General features: G+C 39.8%; 2 protein-coding genes across 2 annotated transcripts; one reads left to right on the top strand and one right to left on the bottom strand.

Moving 5' to 3' along the window:
* The first annotated feature begins 17 nt into the window (after nucleotides 1-17).
* Nucleotides 18-1,980, top strand: LOC134677313 (uncharacterized). The gene is made up of 2 exons (XM_063535749.1): nucleotides 18-1,820; nucleotides 1,891-1,980. The coding sequence occupies exons 1-2, from the start codon at nucleotides 18-20 to the stop codon at nucleotides 1,978-1,980; spliced, it is 1,893 nt and encodes a 630-aa protein (XP_063391819.1).
* Nucleotides 1,981-3,770: 1,790 nt separating this feature from the next.
* Nucleotides 3,771-23,471, bottom strand: LOC134677312 (spermine oxidase-like). Its single transcript, XM_063535748.1, has 10 exons — nucleotides 23,416-23,471; nucleotides 19,014-19,187; nucleotides 17,583-17,786; nucleotides 15,881-16,097; nucleotides 13,037-13,215; nucleotides 12,495-12,643; nucleotides 11,996-12,117; nucleotides 5,584-5,693; nucleotides 4,156-4,295; nucleotides 3,771-3,953 (listed from the first exon to the last, which is right to left on the bottom strand). The coding sequence occupies exons 1-10, from the start codon at nucleotides 23,469-23,471 to the stop codon at nucleotides 3,826-3,828; spliced, it is 1,479 nt and encodes a 492-aa protein (XP_063391818.1). The 3' UTR covers nucleotides 3,771-3,825.
* Between the last annotated feature and the right edge of the window lie 221 nt (nucleotides 23,472-23,692).

Below are 23,692 nucleotides of genomic sequence, written 5' to 3'. Positions count from 1 at the left end.
CCACCTGCACGCGCCGGATGGCGGCGGCGGCCAACAGGCAGCCGTGGTGCTCCCTGCTGGACAACGGACGGGGCTCTGGCGACCGAGTCAATGGCGGTATATCCATTTCCCCATGCTGGGCGACTGGCTGGAAGAGGCTGCAACGGCCTTGGGGTCTAAATAACCCCAAAAAGACGAATGTAGAAGGACTTTGGGGCCCCACTACATATTATTTGCCCTTAGTAAAACCATATGTCATGTCCGAATCAGAAAATAGTAAGCCATGTGAACCGACTAGCGCTCGGCGTCGAAGAGTTGCCAGGCTCATCGATGTTAAATTGGAGACTGGTGAAGATCCCTATGCGAATAAAATGAAGATTAGAAAGAAGAAACAAGAAGAAAGCATTAATTTGAGTACTTGGAACGTCAGAGGACTAAATAAAAAGGGTAAACTAGAAAATGTCATAGCAGAAATGGTAAGATTAAAGATAGATATAATGGGGATTAGTGAAACGAAACTAGCTGATAGCGGAAGAATTGACAAAGACGACGCCACGCTGTTTTATACGGGAAACCCATCCGATCAAAAATCTAACTACCACGGAGTTGGTATCATGGTGAGCAAGGAACTTCGGAAGTATGTTTCGAATGTGACTCACTTCTCTAATAGATGCATGATGCTAAATATCAGTGCTCATCCCTTCAACCTAAACATAATCCAAGTCTATGCTCCAACATGTGATGGTGATGACCAGGAAGTGGAAGAGTTTTATGAAGGAATAGAGCAGTTATTAAAGTCAGTAAAATCACAGGATATCAACATAATAATGGGGGACTTAAATGCAAAGGTGGGACAAGGAGAAGAAGGAAAAATTGTGGGGAAATTTGGTTTAGGAAAAAGGAATGATAGAGGAAACAGGCTCGTAGAATTTTGTTCCGAAAACAACTTGGTCATTACAAATACTTGGTTCCAACATCCTGCAAGGCGACTTTACACATGGCGCTCACCAGCTGACAAACCATCACATGTTGTAAGAAACCAGATCGACTACATTATGATAAAGGACAGATTTAGAAACTCCATCATTCAGGTCAAAACATATCCCGGGGCTGATATAAAATCTGACCATAACCCTGTTTGTGCCAAGATGTTTTTAAAATTAAAGAAATTGAAACTGCCATCCAGCATAATGAAAGTTGACATAAACCGCCTTAAAGATGAGACAGTTAAAACTTCAGTGAGTGTTAAACTTAACAACTGTATAAAACCTATATGCGAGAAGGGGAACAATCCCTTGATTACATATAAAGATCTTGTTACGGAAATAAGAAATATAACATCGGAAGAACTAACTAGTAAAGACACGGGAAAGCGACAAGAATGGATGACCGATGATATATTAATACTAATGAATGAAAGGCGGACTTATAAAAACATAAATGAGGATAAATATAATGAAACAGATATAAAAATTAACAGGGAAATCACAATTGCAAGAGAACAGTGGTTGACTAATAAATGTAAAGAAATAGAAAGATTACAACAGATCCATGATAGTTTTAATCTGCACAAACAGGTAAAAGAGTTCACAGACTTAAATAATAAGAGATTTCAGGGTACACTCGTAAATCAAAATGGAAACATTGTTGTTGATAAAAAAGAGGCCTGCGAAGTCTGGCAAGATTATGTTCTAAATCTTTTTAAAGATGATAGGATACCGACTGAACCTCTAAGCGATCTCAACTTAGAGAGTCCATCAATACTGAAATCAGAATTTATATCAGCCTTAGAACATATGAAGCGTAGAAAAGCTTTGGGTCCCGATGGAATTGCGGTGGAAGTATTAAAATTGATACATGATTATAATATAGATAATTTAGTTTCATTATTTAACAAATTTTATCAATCAGACAATATGCTCCCTGAAGACTGGCTCTTGTCAATATTCACACCACTACCTAAAAAGGCCAATGCCAAAAGCTGCGGCGATCATCGGATGATCAGCGTGATGAGTCATTTCCTGAAGGTATTTTTAAAAATCATACAAAGAAGAATCTACAAGAAAATAGAGGAAAACATAAGTGACACACAATTTGGGTTTAGAGCCGGACTAGGTACTAGAGATGCCTTAGTAGCAGTCCAAGTTTTGGTACAAAGATGTCTAGATGTTCAAGTAGATGTTCATATGTGCTTTATCGACTTCGAAAAAGCATTTGACAACGTGAATCATGCTAAATTAATCAATATATTAAAATTAATTGGAATAGATGGTAACGACATTAAATTTATAGAGAACTTATACTGGAAACAAAAAGCTAAAATCAAAATTAATAACGTTCTGACTGAAGAAATTCAAATAGAGAAAGGCGTAAGGCAGGGCTGTATCTTGTCACCCTGCTTATTCAACTTGTACTCGGAGGTGATTTTTAAAAAGGCTTTTGAAGAACTTGATCTTGGGATCCGTGTAAATGGCAAATTGATACAGAACATTCGTTACGCTGATGATACCGTCTTATTTGCTACTAACCCTGAAGACCTTCAAATAATGCTGCAAAAACTGAATAACACACTTTTGGAATATGGACTTAAGATAAACACAAGTAAAACAAAACACATGATTGTTAGTAAAACACCAATTTCAGAAACACTTAGACCACTATCCTTAAATAATAAAATAATAGACAGAGTAAAAAGTTATAAGTACCTGGGTTGTTGGTTAAATGAGGACTGGGAATCAGAGAAGGAAATACGGACGAGAATTGAAATAGCCAGAAACACCTTTCAGAAAATGAGGAAACTTCTAACTAACAGGAAAATAAACCTAAAACTGAGGTGGCGCATGGTTAAATGTTACATCATCCCAATTCTTATGTATGGTTCCGAAAGCTGGACCCTGAAAAAGAATTTGGTCAACAAACTAAGGGCTTTTGAAATGTGGATTTATCGAAGTATGCTCAAAATTAAATGGACTGATAGAATAACTAATGTCAGAGTTTTGGAAATCATGAAAAAAGGCTTAGAGGTAGTATCAACAATAAAGAAGAAAAAAGCAGCATATTTTGGACATATATATAGAAACAATAAATACAACCTATTGAAATTAATAATTGAAGGAAAAATTGAAGGGAAGCGTGGCCGTGGTAGAAGGCGCACATCATGGACTGAAAATATAAGAGACTGGTTAAAAGTGAAGAGCATAGATGGACTAATTCGCATGACTGAACATAGAGAGACATATAGACATATGGTCGCCGACCTCCTGGACGGAGATGGCACTTGAAGAAGAAGAAGAAGATATTAAAAGTTGTAAAAATCCAAATTGTGTCGACTACGTCATTTCTCAAGAACCTGCGCCAACAACTACAAAACTAGTATACGTTATAAATATATTAATCCTCGGAGATAAAAAAAAAACCAGGAAAGTGCGAGTCGGAGTCGCGCACGAAGGGTTCCGTACCATAAAGCAAAAAAAAACGGAAAAAAATGCAAAAAAAAAAACGGTCACCCATCCAAGTACTGACCACGCCCGACGTTGCTTAACTTTGGTCAAAAATCACGTTTGCTGTATGGGAGCCCCACTAACAGAACAGAATAAAATAAAGAGTTATTTTATTCTGTTTTTAGTATTTGTTGTTATAGCGGCAACAGAAATACATCATCTGTGAAAATTTCAACTGTCTAGCTATCACGGTTCGTGAGATACAGCCTGGTGACAGACAGACGGACAGACGGACGGACAGCGAAGTCTTAGTAATAGGGTCCCGTTTTACCCTTTGGGTACGGAACCCTAAAATACAATTTTATGATATCGGCTTTAATCTAAGTCGGTGGGTTTCATATAAAAATTAAAAATCTTTAACATTATGGTTTCCGGCCTCGCCACGGATCATTAGTAGTAGTCTCTCGGCCTCGCGTCGACCCGTCTCGCTGGCTCCGTGCACGGTGCTGAAGTGCCGTTCGTTCGTGGCCTCTCCTGTAAAACAAGATAAATATATTAGATGGACTGACAGGGTTTTAATTTAGTATGTATCTACAGAAAATGACAGCCCCAGATGATACTCCAGAGCGGCTACCGCGAAAACCGAAATTCGCAAATTCCGGGGATCTTTCTCTTTTACTCCAATGAAGGCGTAATTAGAGTGACAGAGAAAAATAAAAAAAATACAATACAATACCTGCGAATAGTACGCGCGGCTCGCCCGCCGAGTCTAGGAGCGGGTAACTCAGCCATTTCCGCGCCAGCGGGTACCGCGGGGCCTCCAGGTTGTCGTACGTGTAACTGCCGCGCGTGTACGGGTTCGAGTACCATGTCGATCTAGAAAACAGGTATTGAAATGGGGTTGGCAACTGTCAAAGGTTTGCATAGATGGCGCCATCATAGCTTGCCCCTTTTTCTATGAGATTTGGTTTAAAGAGCTGGCATCCAGGGTATTAAAAAAACAAAAATTTGACACAATTCTAGGGATTGACAGGGCAAGCTATGATGGCGCCATCTGCTAAAAACCACCGGCCAACCCCATTAGAGATGACTGTTCGAAAGAGAGAATAGAACCAGAGGACTGTATCTCACTCTGTGTCTAATGACGTCATGCTCCCTTAGGGGCTATTCATAAATTACGTCATTTCAAATTGGGGGGGGGGGGGTCTGCACATCGGATGATGGTAGCATGACGTAGGAGAAAACGGGGTCATTTGAAGCATGATTTTTGGACTATTTTAGGGGAGGGGGGGACAAAAATCGATGACGTAATTTATGGACAGCCCCTTGGGTAATCAAAACGATATTAAGTAAATCACATTCACAACCGGGTCTATCACGCATTTATTGTATTATCTTTATAACCTTTATTTTTCACTGGTCGTAGTCGCGGCTAACTGATTAAATACTCAACCCACCAACGGAGCGGCAGCTGACGTCCATGAGGGTTCATCATACATAGCCGTTAACCACTATACGAGTTATCACCAGAGTTCGGACAATTTATCGCAAAAATAAATATTGTATGCAACATGATATATTTTTTTTTAATATTTTTGAACTGCAGTTTTTGAGTATACTTAATCTGGAAATTTTATAAAATACTGTGTACATGATATGCGTTTGAGAAATCTTGTTCCATTTTGAAATATAAATGATTTATGATGGTTTTGCGATGATTTGTCCGATCACTGGTTATCATCCGGGAGGCGATTGGTCATGGAAATCTGTTCCTGACCACCAGTTTTGACATTGACAGATACGCTCGCGTCTACGTAAATTGCTTTCTATACATATATCTCGCTTGCACTAATATGCGAGTACGAGCGAGATGCATAGAAAGTAAGTTACTTGTCTATCGAGCGTAAGTATCTGTCAATGTCAAAACTGGTAGTGGTGGTTCTGGTGGTGGTTCCGCGTGGTACTCTCTTCCCGTCTTTTCGTGGTCACGTGACTGACACGAGCTACGTCATCATGCGACAGCGCTATATGATAATATGCGATAGCGCTATATATGGCGGCCATGTTATTGTGACGTAGGCTCGTGTCACTCTGGGAAGAGAAGACCATGTTTTATTAGACTATGGGTTTACCAATGGACAGTTAACAGTGTGGGAGATGGTACCTAAGGACGCCGGTGGGGGCGGGAACGGTGATCTTCAGCGCATCACCCATGAACCGCTGCAGCAGCGCCACGCACTTCGTTTTCAGGATGTCTTCAGGCAACCTCTCCACCTGCCAGAAATATAACAAATTGAGCATTTTCCAAAAAAAGTGTACATTTAGTTGTATCCAGACGAGACAATTTTTCGCCAATCTGATGAAATTCTCCGATCGAACAGGGCCGTGCGGACACAAATACCAATTTGATTCCCCGATCACATCAGCAGGTGCGGACACAAAAATGCCAATTTTCATAGTAGAATGCAAATTGGTGAGTTAATTTATGTACGTGTGGACGCTAGATGAGATTGACCAATTATGTTCCTGAACAAATCGACTGATTTCGTCAGTCCCGTCTGGATACCCCTTTTCATTCATGTCTTCAAAATATTGACTTCTTGGGCTCATTTTACTCAGGATCATTTGTACATTCACGCCTCATGCATGAAAAAATGTGTCCAAAGATTTCCTTTCCAGATCGTCACATTCTTGAGTATGATTTTTTAGGGTTCCGTACCCAAAGGGTAAAACGGGACCCTATTACTAAGACTTCGCTGTCCGTCCGTCCGTCCGTCTGTCCGTCTGTCTGTCACCAGGCTGTATCTCACGAACCGTGATAGCTAGACAGTTGAAATTTTCACAGATGATGTATTTCTGTTGCCGCTATAACAACAAATACTAAAAACAGAATAAAATAAAGATTTAAATGGGGCTCCCATACAACAAACGTGATTTTTGACCAAAGTTCAGCAACGTCGGGAGTGGTCAGTACTTGGATGGGTGACCGTTTTTTCTTTGCTTTTTTTTTTGTTTTATTTTGCATTATGGTACGGAACCCTTCGTGCGCGAGTCCGACTCGCACTTGCCCGGTTTTTATTTTTATTTGCATAAACATGACGCACTGGAAAAACATTTTTTCATACAAAATTTTGGGACACCTTTTTTCATGTAACTATGAGGCGTGAATGTACAAAGAATTCTGAGTAAAATGAGCCAAAGAAGTCAATATTTTGAAGACATGAATGAAATGTACCCACATTTTTTTTGGAAAACGCTCAATTGAACGCAATACAATTATACGTAGGTCACTTAATAATTATACATTCTTCTTCTTCCTCGCGTTATCCCGGCATTTCGCCACGGCTTATGAGAGCCTGGGGTCCGCTTGACAATTAATCCCATGATTTGACGTAGGCACTAGTTTTTACGAAAGCGACTGCCATCTGACCTTCCAACCCAGAGGGTAAACTAGGCCTTATTGGGATTAGTCCGGTTTCCTCACGATGTTTTCCTTCACCGAAAAGCGACTGGTAAATATCAAATGATATTTCGTACATAAGTTCCGAAAAACTCATTGGTTTGTGTTTGAAACGGGGTTTGGTCGGGGTTTGAACCCGCGACCTCCAGATTGAAAGTCGCACGCTCTTACCGCTAGGCCACCAGCCCTTGCGCATGCGGCCCGCGATCGTCTCACTTGCGGCCCGCGAGCCTCCCTGGCTATTTTGTATGTAATATTGACAAACGACAATGTATGATAAAGTCACAAATATTAATAAAGTGCGACCCGCGTCAACTTCGTTAACTCTATTTGGCCCTTGGCTGCTAAAAGGTTGCCGACCGCTGGTCTAAACTAACTTTGAAAATATTTTTGCCAGTCTTGATCCGATAGGGCAGAAATCGGAACTTCATTTGTTTGTTAAGGCCCCTGTACATATCGGGCCAGTCTGAGGGACGCATTTATGCGTTAGAGGGAGCAAGTGATATTGCTATCGGGTCTCTATTGTTTCCCAAATATGTAGTTTTAAGTCATAATATATTGTTTTTCCGAATTTTCGTTAGTCATAATTGGTTTTTCTCAGAAACACGTAACTTTTCAAGATTGCCATAAAACAACCTAACCTAACCGAACCTATCTACAGATTAACCTTACGAAAATCCTGAAAAGTTAACGGTTTCAGTTTTATGACTAAAGATAATATGACGAACAGTACATTATGACCTATGATATTTTAATACTAGATGTGTTATACACGTTCCAAAATTGAAGCACTCACCTCGTGTCATGTGTACGAGTTTGTCTCAGTCTGCCTGACGCAAGCGCGAAGTGTACACCGGTTAATACTTTTCCACAAATAACGTGTATTAAGCAACAAAATGCCGACCTGCGTTATGTTGAAATGCTCAAATTATCCGCGGAAGCGCAAAAAAATTGACGGCGTCACATATCATTCGTAAGTAAAATCTGAAATAATCCGTTTTTCTTCGGTTTAATCTTGAAAGAAATAAAGCTGGCCGCCATTTTCGCCGGCTGACAGAAAGAGATAAGTTTATGTTCTTATCAGCGAGAATGACAAGGACGCACCAACTGCGTACATAGATTATCATAGCAGAGGCGTCATGGTAAGTTGCATTCATTGTTTGGTGCTTGTCGTACAAATAAGAGAAATAAATTTCAACTTTAATAAAAGGTTTTGTTGTTATTGAATTTGCTTTTTTTTAACTCGGTTTCGTGGAAAGGAATATAGTTTATTTACATAGCAGTGTTGGCATCAATCTGAACTAAATCAATCCGGATTGATCAATCGAATTGACGCGTCAATCCGAATTGATCAATCCGGATTGATCAATTCGAATTGATTCAATTCAGATTGACGCGTCAATCCGATTGAATCAATCGGAATTAACGCATCAATCCTCAATTCGGATTAAATCAATTCTCAATCTAGATTAACCATAGTCCCTAAGATTACTTTTCAAAGGTGTCCTTTTTTGGGACTTATTTACTGGACTTAAAGTCGATATCTGAGGTTCCCAGAGGTTCGGAAACATGTTCCTGATGTCAGTATTGACTGATGTCCCTTTTTGGGACATTTTTCGAAATTGGCCGATTACGTTCATATTCGTAATCGATGTCGACCATAGGTCCCGAAAGATGTCCCTTCCATTTCGGGACATTTTTTTAAATTATTCGTTGGCACTTTAAAACGATATCTGAGATTGAGAAAGGTTCACATGGTAGGTAACATGTTTCCGACGGCAATACAGACGTAGTTTCCTTTTTTTTTGGACATTTATGGGACATTTCTTAAAATTAACCGATTGCGTTCAAAATCGATATCTGAGGTGCCCAAAGGTTTCGAAACATGTTTCTGACGGCAATACTGAGAAATGACTTTTTACCTACGCTAAGGTTCCGAATCATGTTTCCGACGGTAATATTCCGAGATGCCCTGTTTTGGGATATTTCTTGAAACCAACCGATTGCGTTCAAAATTTATATCTGAGGTGCCCGAAGGTTGCCCAAAAGAATGATTTATTTTTATTGAATGCCTTGCGAGTATTACAGTAAGTATCGGGATATCCCCCGGTATTCACTGTAATACTGGCAAGGCTTTATTATATATTGAATTTTACTTGTTATTATGGATATTATTTATTCATTTATCTCACAATAACAATCTGTCATAAAAACATAACAAGCATCAAATGAAATCGAAGGGAGCCCGAAATATGATATTTTTTTATTGATTTAGACATAATGCATTGCGTCAGCTAATCAAGGTGTGTGAGGCGTACGCGACAGCGCATGGTTTGACTTACAATGTAAGTAAAACCAGGATTATGATCTTTAAGGCGGAAAGTAAATGTCCTTTCTTTATACCACCTATCATGCTTAATAGTGTTCCACTCGATAGAGTGACACAGTTCAAATATCTGGGACATTTGCTGACCGAAGACTTAAAGGATGATTTAGATATGGAGAGGGAGCGCAGGGCATTGTCAGTTAGAGCGAACATGCTAGCCCGCAGATTTGCTCGGTGTACAGATGGAGTCAAAATCACTCTATTTAAGGCTTATTGTACATCATTGTACACGTCAAGTTTGTGGGTTAGATATACTCAGCGAGCTTACAATGCCTTGCGCATTCAATACAATAATGCGTTTAGGATGCTGTTGAGACTGCCGCGTTTCTGCAGCGCATCGTCCATGTTCGCCGAGGCGCGCACAGACGGCTTCGATGCCGTGTGGCGCAAGAAAACGGCCACACTGCTAGACAGAGTGCGCGGGAGTACCAACAGCATTCTAAACATGATAGCTAATAAGCTAGATTGTCCTCTGTTATGGGCAATGGGTCAGCGGACAAAGTCACTTTTGTTTATAAATTATTAAATATTTTATTAGGTTACGGTTGTTACTAACATAAATTATAAGCGATAACTAACAAATGTATGGACCTTATGTTGTCTTTAATAAAGAAATTTTAATTTAATTTAATTTAATTTAATAATTATAATACCGTATAGAAGTTATCTTACAGATGAATTCTCATAATTATTTTTTATCCATTAATCTTGCACACGAAAGTGAAATTTTTAAACCCACATAACATTGTTCTAGAATAAAAAAAAAACCTATAGATATTCAATGTTAACCTTTACGACAAATAATAGTTGGTAAATGTTACTTACCGTAAGAACAACTGCGATATCCAATCCTCAAAGTCACGCCAAGTTAATCGTATGAAACAGTCCAGAAGTAAATCCAAAAGTCCGTATAACAAGCCAACGCCAAAAGAAAATCCACAGTCCAATTTAAAACAAACACACACAGTCACACACCAACAAACAACAAGGGTTGAAGACCGAATATCTTATCTCTACTGGACTCAAACTGGACACCACTAGAACAATAAAAGGATTAGAATAATGCTATCTCTTTCGCACTCGTACGTTTTTAGAACGCATCTTGTTATCAGCAGGGTGGCGTAATGCAGGTAGTAAAGTAAGTACGCGGCTAAAGTGTAGAATCTAAATATTGCCGTTGAAACCATGTTTTGCACCTCAGATATCGATTTTGAATGCGAGCAGTCACTTTCAAAGAATGTCACTAAAATGTCCCAAAACAGGACACCTTTCAATATTGCAGTTGAAAAGATGTTTAGAAACCTCTGGTTACCTCAGATATCGATTTTGAACGCAATCGGGTAATTTCTAGAAATGTCCCAAAAAAGCGCATCTCTCAATATTTCCCTCGGAAACAAGTTTCGAAACCTTTGGGCACCTCAGATATCGATTTTGAACGCTATTGGTTAATTTCAAGGAAAGTCCCGAAAATGTTCCAAAAAGGACATCCTTCATATTGCCGTCGAAAACATGTTTCGGAAGCTTTGGTAAACTCAGACACCGCTTTTGAACGTATTTGGCTAGTTTCGAAAAATGGCCTAAATAAAAAGGACATTAGGTAAGTACATACAAAGTACCTAATCGTCAATCCGAATTGACGATTGAGGATTGAGGATTGACCGATCAATTCGAATTAACGATTAGTAATCGTCAATCCTCAATCAGTAGATTTAGAATTAGTTTCGTCAATCGTCAATCGTCAATTCGGATTGATCGGTCAATCCTCAATCGTCAATCGTCAATTCGAATTGATTTTTTGCCAACACTGTTACATAGTTATATATTTTTACCGCTTTATTTACATTTGCGTATGAACTGTGCTAATACCAGTATATATCACTTGATCAAAGGGAAGGTGAATGTTATTAATATATAGTATTCACGAAATAGGTAGAATCCAGTACATACATATAAAATATAAAAATACGGGGTGAAATTTTAATCACCATACATACATAATCTGCGTACTGAAACAGCCAAATTTTTTTTGTTACAAAAGTAACAATGATAAGTATAATATAATATCTTTTATTTACATAACTAAATGTGAAAACTTTTTACTTCGGTAGCGAGTACATTACTACATAGAACTGCATTAAAATAATTTGCCCCTTCTGTCAAACATCTTATTCTTTGATATTTTTTTTTCTTAATAAGTTTTACGGTTCGCGCCATCTCCACTATTTGCCGTCGTGTTATGGTGGTATCACTGATTTACCAAATTCACGCGCAAGTGACAAACACTAGCCGTCTCTTTTTTACTTAGGTATTATTTTAATTGTGCCGTCTCTTTTACGCATTTGCGTATGAAGTTGTAAACAAATTGTAACTGATGCTGCCGTGACGTTGGCAGCATTGGTTGGCATCATTTTTTTCGCTTGATATGTTAGTGTATGGCAAATCTAGTATTAAAATATCATAGATTATGACTTAAAACTTTACGGGAAGCAAAGGGACCCCATTGCTATCTCATTCTACCGCATTGCTGCATCTCTTGGACTGGCCTGCGTCGGCCCATTGTGTACATCAGGGGCCTTTAGAGCAATCGCAGGATCTATTAGAGCAAACGCGGGATCTATTAGAGCAAACGCAGGATCTATTAGAGCAAACGCGGGATCTATTAAAATTCAAAGACATCAAAGCTTCCTCACTTTGCACTTATGCACCAAAATGGCCCTTTAACGACCTCACCTGTTTAGCGACCTCGCCACTGGTCCAGAGGGTCAGCGAGTTGCCGGACCCCATGGGCGGGTGACCCCCAAGTATTCTGGTCGTCCAGTAGTCTTCAGCGGGGACTTTTTTCTTATCGTCTCCTTTAAAACAAAATAAAAAATTCTTGTAGTTGTATATTCTACCAGGCCTTACTGAACTTACTAAATAACAGCAAAATTTCAAAGTCTAGACTAGGTCAAATGAAGTGGAGTCCAGACGGGGTGATCAAATCGGCCCATTTGATCACCCCGTCTGGACACGCATTGGAGAAGAAGAAGAAAGACATTTTTCCATAAAGCCCACTTAAAAAAGTAATTAGGAGAGCATAACAAGATAAAATAATATACCTAGTACACATAAAAAAACAGAAATTACACACTTGGGTCCAGTATTCCAGCAATGTGAGCAGTAGGCAGTAGGGAAAAAGCCCTGTCTCAGTATATGGGGTATCATTTGTCTGTGTGTTTCTATACTGTACCTTTCCAGATGAAGGCAAAGAGCGTAATATCCTTAGGCCACCAGGCCTTCTCAAACGACAGGATCACCTTGCCGACGACGCCTATGCTCACTTTGTCTATGGCTGTCTGTTTTTCTGGAGGAAGGGGCGGCGAGAAGAGTGTGGTATGTCTGAAAAGTCATAATCAGTCGTGGTTGCAGAAGTAGAAAGTTTCCTAATAGTTGGAAATGTTTTGGAAGTTACGGGAAAATATCACGGGCAAAAAAGAAACTCTCATTATTGAAATGAAAAATGTCAATGCCATAGGCGTAAAGTAACCCAGCAATTTTTAAAGGGTGGGGCAGGACCGCAGGAGTATGGTTACGTGCCTTAATTGTTCCTAAAAAAATTTAGCTTCTCGTCAGACCACAGACCAGGGTGGGGCAAGTTGTCCCACTTGCCCCACCGTGCGCACGCCTATTGTCAATGCCCATACGAACTTTCGAAATTTCCTCTTGTAAAATTTTCGCAGGAAGCTTTCTTGTAGAAGCCTTTAGACGGATATAGTACAGTGAGATAGTTACGTAGCCTTCAGTACTCCAAGAGACACGGTCACAATGGCATGTCTGGCGGTGTAGGAAGCTCCATCTTTGCACTGCACAGTAACAGTCTCGTTGGGGTGCTGCGGCGTGATGATGCGGGTCACTTCTGTGTTCAACTTCATGTCCAAGTTCTGGAGGCCGGGACCGTTGTTGTATTTGTTCTGTAGACCAACAGTACCAACATTACACTAGTATAAGAGGTAATGAATACCTATATTTTTTACAGTATATATGATCCTATTTTCTTGCACTAGTGCGTAAAATAGCACTTTTAGCAAAGTTTAAAGGGCCATATAGACTAAGCAAATTAGAAAAATCTGCGGAAATAACTCGTGTAGTTTTGAAAATTGGCACAGGTATACCTTGTGGTGTACAGATAAACATACTAAAAGTCCTCGAGGGTAGGGGGTGTGCTGGGGGTGTAGAGGGGGGTTGAAGGTACTTTTTTTCATATTTTTGCTCATATCTCGAAAATCCTTACGAATAGCATTATAATTACTTCGGACAAAAGTATTAACATAAAATTTACTACAAATTCGGCAATGTGTATTTTTACTCTGCGATTAATAGTTTAGGAGCTACAGGCTGTTAAAGTTAAATAAGTGATTAAAAATAGACGGTTTAAAAAAACGTTGCTTTTTTGTTATTGTTCATCATTAATAAAAAAAAAACTTAGAGTAAGCAAGCTAAGCGACTTCCTGATAAAATATAAAAAAATAGGCCATGAGCATGTCGGGCCATGCTCAGTGTAGGGCTTCGTAGTTACCCGTCTGTCAAAATATACTATTTGCCAAAACTCAAAAACAGCTGTACCGATTAGGTTCGTTTTATTTTTTCTTGAAAGTCTTTACTAAGCTATGTTTTCACGATTTTTTTCATATTTTTTGGACCCATGGTTCAAAAATTACGGGAACTAAAGTGTAAAACACAACTTTTTTCTTTCAGATCGATTATTTCCGAAAATATTAAGTTGATCAAAAAATGGTTCTTGAAGACCTCTATTCGTTTTAAAAGACCTATCCAACGACACCCCATACTATAGGGTAGAAGCGAAAAAAAAATTTCATCCCCACTTTAATGTAGGGCAGCCACCATGAAAAAATATTTTTTCTAGTTTTCATGTGTAAATTTGACACGAATATATAAATCAGTTACGCTGACAAAGTCGAAAATATATATTAGAAAAAATATTTTTTTAGGGTGGCTGCCCTACATTAAAGAGGGGATGAAATTTTTTTTCACTTCCACCCTATCATATCGGTGTGGGGTATCGTTGGATAGGTCTTTTAAAACGAATAGAGGTCTTCAAGAACCATTTTTTGATCAACTTAATATTTTCGGAAATAATCGATCTGAAAGAAAAAAAGTTGTGTTTTACACTTTAGTTCCCGTAATTTTTGAACCATGGGTCCAAAAAATATGAAAAAAATCGTGAAAACTTAGCTTAGTAACGAATTTCAAGAAAAAATAAAACGAACCTAATCGGTACAGCTGTTTTTGAGTTTTGGCAAATAGTATATTTTGACAGACGGGTAACTACCAAAACCCTACACTGAGCATGGCCCGACATGCTCATGGCCTATTTTTTTATATTTTATCAGGAAGTCGCTTAGCTTGCTTACTCTAAGCTTTTTTTTTTATTTATGATGAACAATTACTAAAAAACCACGTTTTTTTAAACCGTCTATTTTTAATCACTTATTTAACTTTAACAGCCTGTAGCTCCTAAACTATTAATCGCAGAGTAAAAATATACATAACCAAATTTGTAGTAAATTTTATGTTAAAACTTTTGTCCGAAGTAATTATAATGATATTTGTACAGATTTTCGAGATATGAGCAAAAATATGAAAAAAGGTACCTTCAACCCCCCTCTACACCCCCAGCACACCCCCTACCCTCGAGGACTTTTAGTATGTTTATCTGTACACCACAAGGTACACCTGTGGCAATTTTCAAAACTACACGAATTATTTCCGCAGCTTGCCCAAATTCGGCTTAATTTGACGTGGCTAATATATGTAATGTAAAACGTTGTACGATACACGTGTGAATAGGTAATTCCCTCTTATCCGCGCTTGTATCGTAAATAACTATTACATCACCTTTTTTCCTGCTAGGAGGTATCAAAGTGGCACTTTTCTATTCTAGGACATATTTTTTGACTTTTCTGCATTTTTAGCATATAAATAATATTTTTAAACAATAATAATTTCCCCATAGGTGATGACTGATGTGTAAGGCTCGAGCTTTCGTCATGCAATATGCGCAAATTCCTCAATATTTTCTAAAGAGGCTGAACAATTAGTGACCCTGACCGCAACAGAAAAGCTTACCAGCATAATGTCGAAGAAAGTCTTGTATCCATGCCGATGCCAGCTGATCTTCGTGCGTCAGTTGACGTCTTAGGTGGTCAAAAGGCTAAAAAGACCCTGACCGCAACAGAAAGGCGTACCACCAGTACCGTCTTTACCATAAGCCCTTATGGACGTGTGCCCACACGGGGCCCCCATCCTCAGGTCCGAAGGACAGACAGTAACAGTATATTTGATTACCCAAAATAAATAGAAGATCATAGTAGAAAAACGTTAGTTTAATTAGCTTTCTTTAGTTTCCAAAAGGGCCCCAAATTCTTATGTGCCCGGGGGCGTTTGGGCATAGTTAAGACGACCACGACTCCACATCACTTCTTGAGATGGAGAACTCAGATTATACCTACGCATTTAGGGCCAAATTAATGTATTTAAATGATTTCCAGCTTGCTGGGAATTAATTCCTCAAATCACTTCTAGGTAATTTGATTGACCTATTACAGAAAGGCTTACCAGCATAATCTCGAAGAAAGTCTTGTATCCGTGCCGATGCCAGCTGATAGCCTGCGGACCGCCCAGCTGCTCGTACACATCCCAGGTCGTGACGTCATTCCAATCGTTGGAAGACTCCAGGTTGTTGGTCAGCAGGTTCCAGAACTCCAAGTACTCGGTGATGAAGTCCTGGTCTTTGAGCAGATCTGGTTTGTTCTTTGTGATGTATTCCATGAATCTGGATATTGGGGAAAAAGTGTGAGTTCAGGAGATGTATACTCGTATTATTACACGCCACTTATCCCATTTACTTATAAAATCATAATCCCATACACGTATGTCACTCATTTCGCTCATTTCGCTCAGTGGATCTGTAGGTAGACTATAGTCTTGATCAAGAGTGAGTAGAGGGAAATGTCAATCAAAGTCACACAGCCATAAGTGCGACCAAGATGACGAATCACGCGATAAGATCCCGCCATGTTTTCCCGACACCCTCCGAATTCTTCCGAACCGCTCCGAAACCTATTCCCACCGTCGCACTCGCTCCTCGCTCGTCACGCTCGGCCGGCTCATTCGAATCATGAGGGTAAAGAGCGCGCAAGAAACTCTGAGACAGATGAGTGACTGAGCGAGTTGAAGAGTGAGCGAGTTCAATCAAAAGATATAGTTCATTTTAATCACTCACTCGTGAACAACACAAGCGCTGGTGGCCTAGCGGTAAGAGCGTGTGACTTGCAATCCGGAGGTCGCGGGTTCAAACCCCGGCTCGTACCAATGAGTTTTTCGGAACTTATATACGAAATATCATTTGATATTTACTAGTCGCTTTTCGGTGAAGGAAAACATCGTGAGGAAACCGGACTAATCCCAATAAGGCCTAGTTTCCCCTCTCGGTTGGAATGTCAGATGGCAGTCGCTTTCGTAAAAACTAGTGCCTACGTCAAATCATGGGATTAGTTGTCAAGCGGACCCCAGAGGCTCCTATGTGAGCCGTGGCAAAATGCCGGGATAACGCGAGGGAGAAGACTCGTGAACAACACAATGTCTAGTAAGGGTCCATCAGCAGGGGCTGAAGGTTGAAGCTTGTCATGTTTGGCGGAGCCCTATACTTACTTCTTAGTGACAAAAGTACCAAGAGCTTCTGGCGTATGAGGACGTTCTTCTGTGAAGTCCAAATCCACCAGTTCCCTCACCAGCGCGACGTCAGGTTTGGTACCATCCGAGCGGTAAGGGCCCATCAGGGGTTGAAGCTTGTCCTCTGTTTGGTAGAGCCCTTACTTCATAGTGACAAATGTGCCTACAGCTTCTGGCAGATTAATCTCAATCACCAGTGCAACGTCAGGGTACTACGAGTATTAGGGGCTGTGGACCTTATCTTCTATGTTTGTAAGAGCCTTAATATACTTATCTTATTGTTTTCGAGGGCCTTTGCGGATACACACCCACAGGGAACAGGGATCTTTTGTGCAATTACCCCCTAGAAAAGATCCTTCCAGATATCCTGCTCCAAAGTCCTTCGTTCTTTGTCTGGCGAGGGCGTGACATTCACACATTAGGTGTTAGAGTGTCCCATCTTGGCCAGAATTCCTTTGACCAGTAAAAACCCCTGTTATGATTTGGAGTTGTCTTTTGCTAAGTTTCCAAAGCTTTTTGCTCCAACCGAAGTGTACTCCTTGCATAAAGAGCTTTTGCATGTTTTAATTTTGATATACCTACTTACTTCTTAGTAACAAAAGTGCCAAGAGGTTCTGGCGGGTCAGGATTTTCTTCTGTGAAGTCCAAATCCACCAGTTCCCTCACCAAGGCCACGTCAGGTTTGGTACCATCTGAGCGGTAAGGGTCCAACATCAGGGACTGGACTTTAGTGTCAATGTTGTGCTCGGTGGCCAGCGCGTATGTGCGGCTGCTGACGTTACCGTGGATCCTGGAACAAGACACTTAAGTGTGACGAAATTCCGAAAGCTTATTGAAAATAAGCAGTTTTGACTTATTTACAATATGAGTGGTGGTAATTGCTATAACTGTTCCCAATTTTAGGTATCTATGTCAAACGGTCCCTGAGAAAAACGCATTTAACTGATTTGCAAGACCGAAGTGATCCCATAAGTGTTCCGTAAACAAAGTTTTGTACGGAACACTAAAAATGGTGAATTGTATTCGGTCATTCGTTTTGTGGTTTTGACATGAATCACATCCATTCAGGGTCGAATCATGATATCCGTTTCTGACTTATGGGACTATCCCTTTCGACTATTTAGGGTTGTCAAAATTCGAGTAATTAATCTTATCTGTGGTTGTGCACGCAAAGAGAAGTCCAAGTTGTGCCAACCCTAAAGGCCCCTTTACATATTGGGCCAACGTGGGCCAGTCTGGGGGACGCATTTATGCGTTAGAGGAAGCAAGTGATAATGCTTTCTCATTCAACCGCATGATTGCGTCCCTTGGACTGACCTGCGTTGGCCCAATATGCACAGGGACCTTAATAATTGCTCGGAGCAATGCTGAGCCGAACAGAGCCGAGTTTGCACGAAGTCAGGAGTGTCTCCCCACTGCATAATGGCTCCTCTACACGATGGGCCAGCGCCGGCCACTCCAAGGGACGCAGCTACTGATGTGTCTAAGGAAACTTTCCAAAATTACGAAATGTTTCGGAAATTTAACGTAGGTAGGAAAAAATCGGAAAATTTCTTACATTATTGTATGAGAATTGAAACTTTCCAATTTTAAATTTAAATTTCCCATATTTCCTAGTGAAAGTTTCATGAAATTTCCGCGAATTTATAGAATTTTATGGAAACTTTCCGCAACTTGCACATCTGTAGACGCAGCCATGCGGTAGAATGAGATAGCAATATCACTTGCTCCCTCTAATGCAGCGGTCGGCAACCTTTTAGCAGCCAAGAGCCACATAGTAGTTAAAGAAGTTGACGCGGGCCGCACTTTGGTAATATTTGTGACTTTAGCAGGCATTATCGTTCGTCAGTATTACATACAAAATAGCCACGGAGGCTCGCGGGCCGCAAGCGGGAGGTTGGCGGGCCGCATGCGGCCCGCGGGCCGCGGGTTGCCGACCGCTGCTCTAATGCACAAATGCGTCCCTTGGATTGGCCGGCGTTGGCCCATCGTGTAGAGGAGCCATAAAGGTTCTTACCATTCAGCACCCAGCTCCACGACTCCGTCTCCAAACGGCACCGTGTGGACCCTGCCCCCGACGCGGCCCTGGGCCTCCAGGGCCAGCACCTTGCGGCCAGAGCGGGCCAGCTCAGCAGCCGCTGTGGCGCCGGCCGAGCCCAGGCCGATGACTATCGTGTCGTAGGCATTTGGACTGCAAGAGCAAAAGACCATAAACCGTGGGAAAGAAACTTATTGAAACAGTTCAGAGTTGGTCCTATAGAAAAAGTTGTTCAGATGGCCTATACAGTGTGGAAAGATAAGTCGGGCCCTGGAGGGAAACTACCTTAATTCCTTAAGCTGGCTCATTTTACTTAAAGGAGGCATGCCTTTATTTTTAAAAGAAACAGAACGACATAAGTACAAAGATTTTTCTAAAACTCGCTTGCCTCGCCCGGGACTCGAACCGACTAAAAATTCCAAAAAATAAACACTCTCTCTATATATTCTACTAGTCGATCCAGTTACTGTTAATGACAACATTTCTCCAAGAAACATTAAGTTTTACACTCGTCTGCCATACAAAATATCCATAAAATCTAATATTTAGTACTCAAGATTTTTTCAGACAAGCCAAATTGAAGAAAAACAGAAAAATCTTTGTATGTAGTTTTGTTTCTTTTTAAAAATAAAGGAATGTCTTCTTTAAGTAAAATGAGCCAGCTTAAGGATTCAAGGTAGTTTCCCTCCAGGGCCCGATTTATCTTTCCACACTGTATAATCACCTCGCACAATAAGGCTAGTTCAAAAAACGCCCTGTATATGTCACCGTATCCATGCGGTTTGAGAAATACTATAGATACCCACTACCCATAGTGAAATTCCATCAACTCATTATACCGGGTGTGGCCTGTAATATGGGCAAAATATTAAACTGTAGGCTGTACTCATATTGACCAACATTTGTTCAGCGATTTTTAAAAATAACTTGTAGTTTGATTTTTGATACACCTTAAAGTTTATTCTAAGACGCAATGTATTGCGAATTTTGTTATGTTTAAGGCGTGACAAGCAACGTCAATCACAATGATATGGCGTGGCGATGGCGTCCATTGAAGATAATATTTATAAATTTTGTATGAAAAATAGGGAGTCTAAATACTTCATAATTTTTAAAAGTTGTTGAAGAAAAGTTTCATCGTTGCGGGAGTACAATCTATCTTTTCATTATTTGCTCATGTTACAGGCCACACCCGGTATTTCATTTAAGTTCGGCGTCATAATCATGACCTACACTATAAATCATTAATAATTGATATGCAATTTTAGGTATTCTGATAATGCTTGTTATAATGTTATCGACTTACCTACATAAACAGGTTTGACCTTAACAGTGTATGCAAATTTACATAACACATTATGTCCCCGATATGCTTTTATTGATAACCGGAGATAGGTATACAATACAGTCAAGGTGACTTGGGTGTAGGGTTGCCAGATTGAAAGGCGCTATTATCTGGAAACAATATCAATTTTTCGGGATTGTAGGACTTGAGTCGGGAAAAAATATACATTCAAATTAAAGTAATTGTATTAAAAACAACGATATTTTACATTATTGGCACTACGTCACCTCTCTCGCTCGACGGCAGTTCGGAACTTGAAATTATTGTTTTATAACGTGTAGCTGTTTTTCGGGACGGTTTACACTTTGTCGGGAATCGGGAACACGTGCTAAAAATCGGGAGAATCACGCCAAATCCCGACCATCTGGCAACCCGACTTGGGTGACTTGACTTGACCGAAGAAGGGGGCCGATTTTTGAATTTCGTGTGTTTCGTTCAATCATATTTTCAGTACCCGGCATTTAAATTCTACTAATAGAATTGAAAACGAGTGGTCGATACCACTCGATTCCCAATTTCTATCGCTCGTACCTATTTCAAAAATTTGCATTTCGCTGTTTTGCACCGATTTTCGAGTGACGAAGTCGAACGCTCGAAATTAAAAAATCGGGCCCCTGGCGGCTACCTCGCACAACGTATCAGCATTGCGATACCGCGAGGAAATGCCGCCAGCATTCTTGGTACAATGCGTGAAGGGCCTATATTAGATTTAAGCTAGTTATTATTTATTTTAGTAATACCTACCACTGATACAGGGTCATTTTTGGACCGTTAGCCATATTGTGCGACTTGTGCGAGGTAATTACGTAGGTCATACTGAACAACTTTTTCTATGGGACTAACTCCGAAATCACAAAATTTTTTTTGGTCGTTAAATACATTTTGGTCGAGTGGATGTCGACGTTTTCTATGGGTAATAAATGAGCTAAAAAATACAATGAAGAAAAGTTTTATTTTCAACACACCGTCGTAAAGGTTATCTTCTTTATTCACTGATGAGAAAAGTTGCACGCAATGTCCAATGTTTCCACTTTTGATTCACAAACGGTTGTTGATAACAATAATACAACACAAACAACGTTCAAGCAACGTTGTATTGCCCTTAGTAGTACAGAGGCTGAATATCTAGCTCTGGGTGACGCTTGCCGGGAACATTGTTTTATCAGAAATTTCATGAATGAAATTTTTGAAAACCATTCATGTTGTACACTTTCTAGCGACAACCAGAGTGCATTGAGACTTCTAGAAATAAGAGTATTGTCATAAGAAAACAAAGCACATAGATCTGAAATATCACTTTGTTAAAGATATAGTTTGAAAGTGTAATATAACAACTAAGTATTTGCCTACAGATAAAATGGTAGCTGATATTTTGACTAAGGGTCTTTCAGGTCTTAAACACTCTAACTTTGTGTATGATTTGAACTTAAGAAATGTAGTATAGTAATCATGCTTATAATATTTTTTTTTGTTTGATAGTGTTCAAATCTTAAGTTTCTATATAATGTGAAGTGTGAGGGGAAGTGACAATGTATGGAAAGTAGGGATGTACCGACTAGTCGCCGACTAGTCGGGAAAGCCGACTATCCGGCCACATTTGTAGTCGGCGATTAGTCGGCGACTAGTCGGCAAAAACGGCCGATTACGGAAAATACAGAAAATACTTGCCCACCAATAGACGATAACGATCAAACTGTCAATAATTTGAACAAAACTTTTCATTTGCATCCTGAATAGGTATTTTAGTAAAATAGACATAAAACATATGGTAAATATTGACTGTTGATTTCTTTTTTTTCTGTTTTCCTTTCACTAATAAAGTGCCGACTATAGTCGGCACTTTATTAGTGAAAGGAAAACAGAAAAAAAAGAAATCAACAGTCAATATTTACCATATGTTTTATGTCTATTTTACTAAAATACCTATTCAGGATGCAAATGAAAAGTTTTGTTCAAATTATTGACAGTTTGATCGTTATCGTCTATTGGTGGGCAAGTATTTTCTGTATTTTCCTCTACAGGTTGATCTCAACTGATTCTCGTGTAATTTCATAGGCAAGATCGATAGTAAAACAATTTATTTATTATTAAGTTTTTTTTTTTTATGGTGGATCTATAGGGAACTATTAACGTTATTGCAAAATTTAGAGACTTAGATAGGGCACGTTGCTCGTAAAGACGCTGACCCCAGGGGATAGGTTCTTAACAGGCGACTACGTACGGGAAATAGAGCCTTGGAAATACCTCCTACAAGCTGTACTGACGGTCTGCTCAGGATCGATAATAAAAAAAAATTGTACGACGATTCTTGTGATAGGTGTTTGAACACTTTTAACCTGTAGAGAACACCTTTTAGCCAAGCTAATGTGAGGAATAGCGCAATCAAAGGAGCAAAACTATAATTTTTCACCAGAACTTATACGAAGTAATGATCTGGCCGACTAGCCGACTAGTCGGCCGACTAATCGGCCATTCGAGCGCCGATTAGTCGGCTAGTCGGCCAAATCAATAGTCGGTACATCACTAATGGAAAGCTTTAATTTATTTATCCACCCTTCTACATTGTTTATGGTTTAATACTTTATAAGGGCTGTCTGTGTTATCTATGGTCCCTCTTTTTATAATGCACCTACACTCGTCTGCACGTATGTAAGCTCCTATTTAATTTAATAAAAGTATCTGAAGTTTCCTGAAGCTTTCTTATTTCCACCACACCACCACCACTGCCAGGGCTCATCAAGGTACTCCCACAATAAAAGCATACAACGGTTACGTAGGAAGCGTAAAAATTACATCCGTCGGCGTAATCAGGACTATAATCGCGAAAATCGAAGTTCGCAAACTGCGGGGATTTTTCTCTATCACTCTAATTACGCCTTCATCGGAGTAAAAGAGAAAGATCCCCGCAATTTGCGAATTTCGGTTTTCGCGGTAGCCGCTCAGTCAAATCTAAGAACGAAGTGCCATAAGAACAATACACGACATAATCTATTCCTAAACCTTATTTCAATAGCTTTAAGGTCTATTATCACTTACCCGTCAACTGGCGACCCGGCGGCCAAACTAAAGACACATACGATCAGTAAAAGCATTATGTACTTAACTAATTGCCGCGAGGCGACGAGTGACCTTTATAGTGGATTTATCTGCGGGACGGGGTCATGCGACAGGTCATATTAATAAAGTCAGAGACCTACTGCAAAATAAATTTACGTTAAAAAAGTTTTAATTTATAAAATTGACAAACGACAATGTCTAATAAAGTCATTAAATATTAATAAAAGTGCGGCCCGCGCCAACTTCTTTAACTACT

Source organism: Cydia fagiglandana, chromosome 26 (genome assembly GCF_963556715.1).
Source record: "Cydia fagiglandana chromosome 26, ilCydFagi1.1, whole genome shotgun sequence".
Taxonomy (NCBI): Eukaryota; Metazoa; Arthropoda; class Insecta; order Lepidoptera; family Tortricidae; genus Cydia; species Cydia fagiglandana.
The sequence above is the reverse complement of the archived record's forward strand: the minus strand, read 5'-3'. Positions and strand labels throughout refer to the sequence as shown.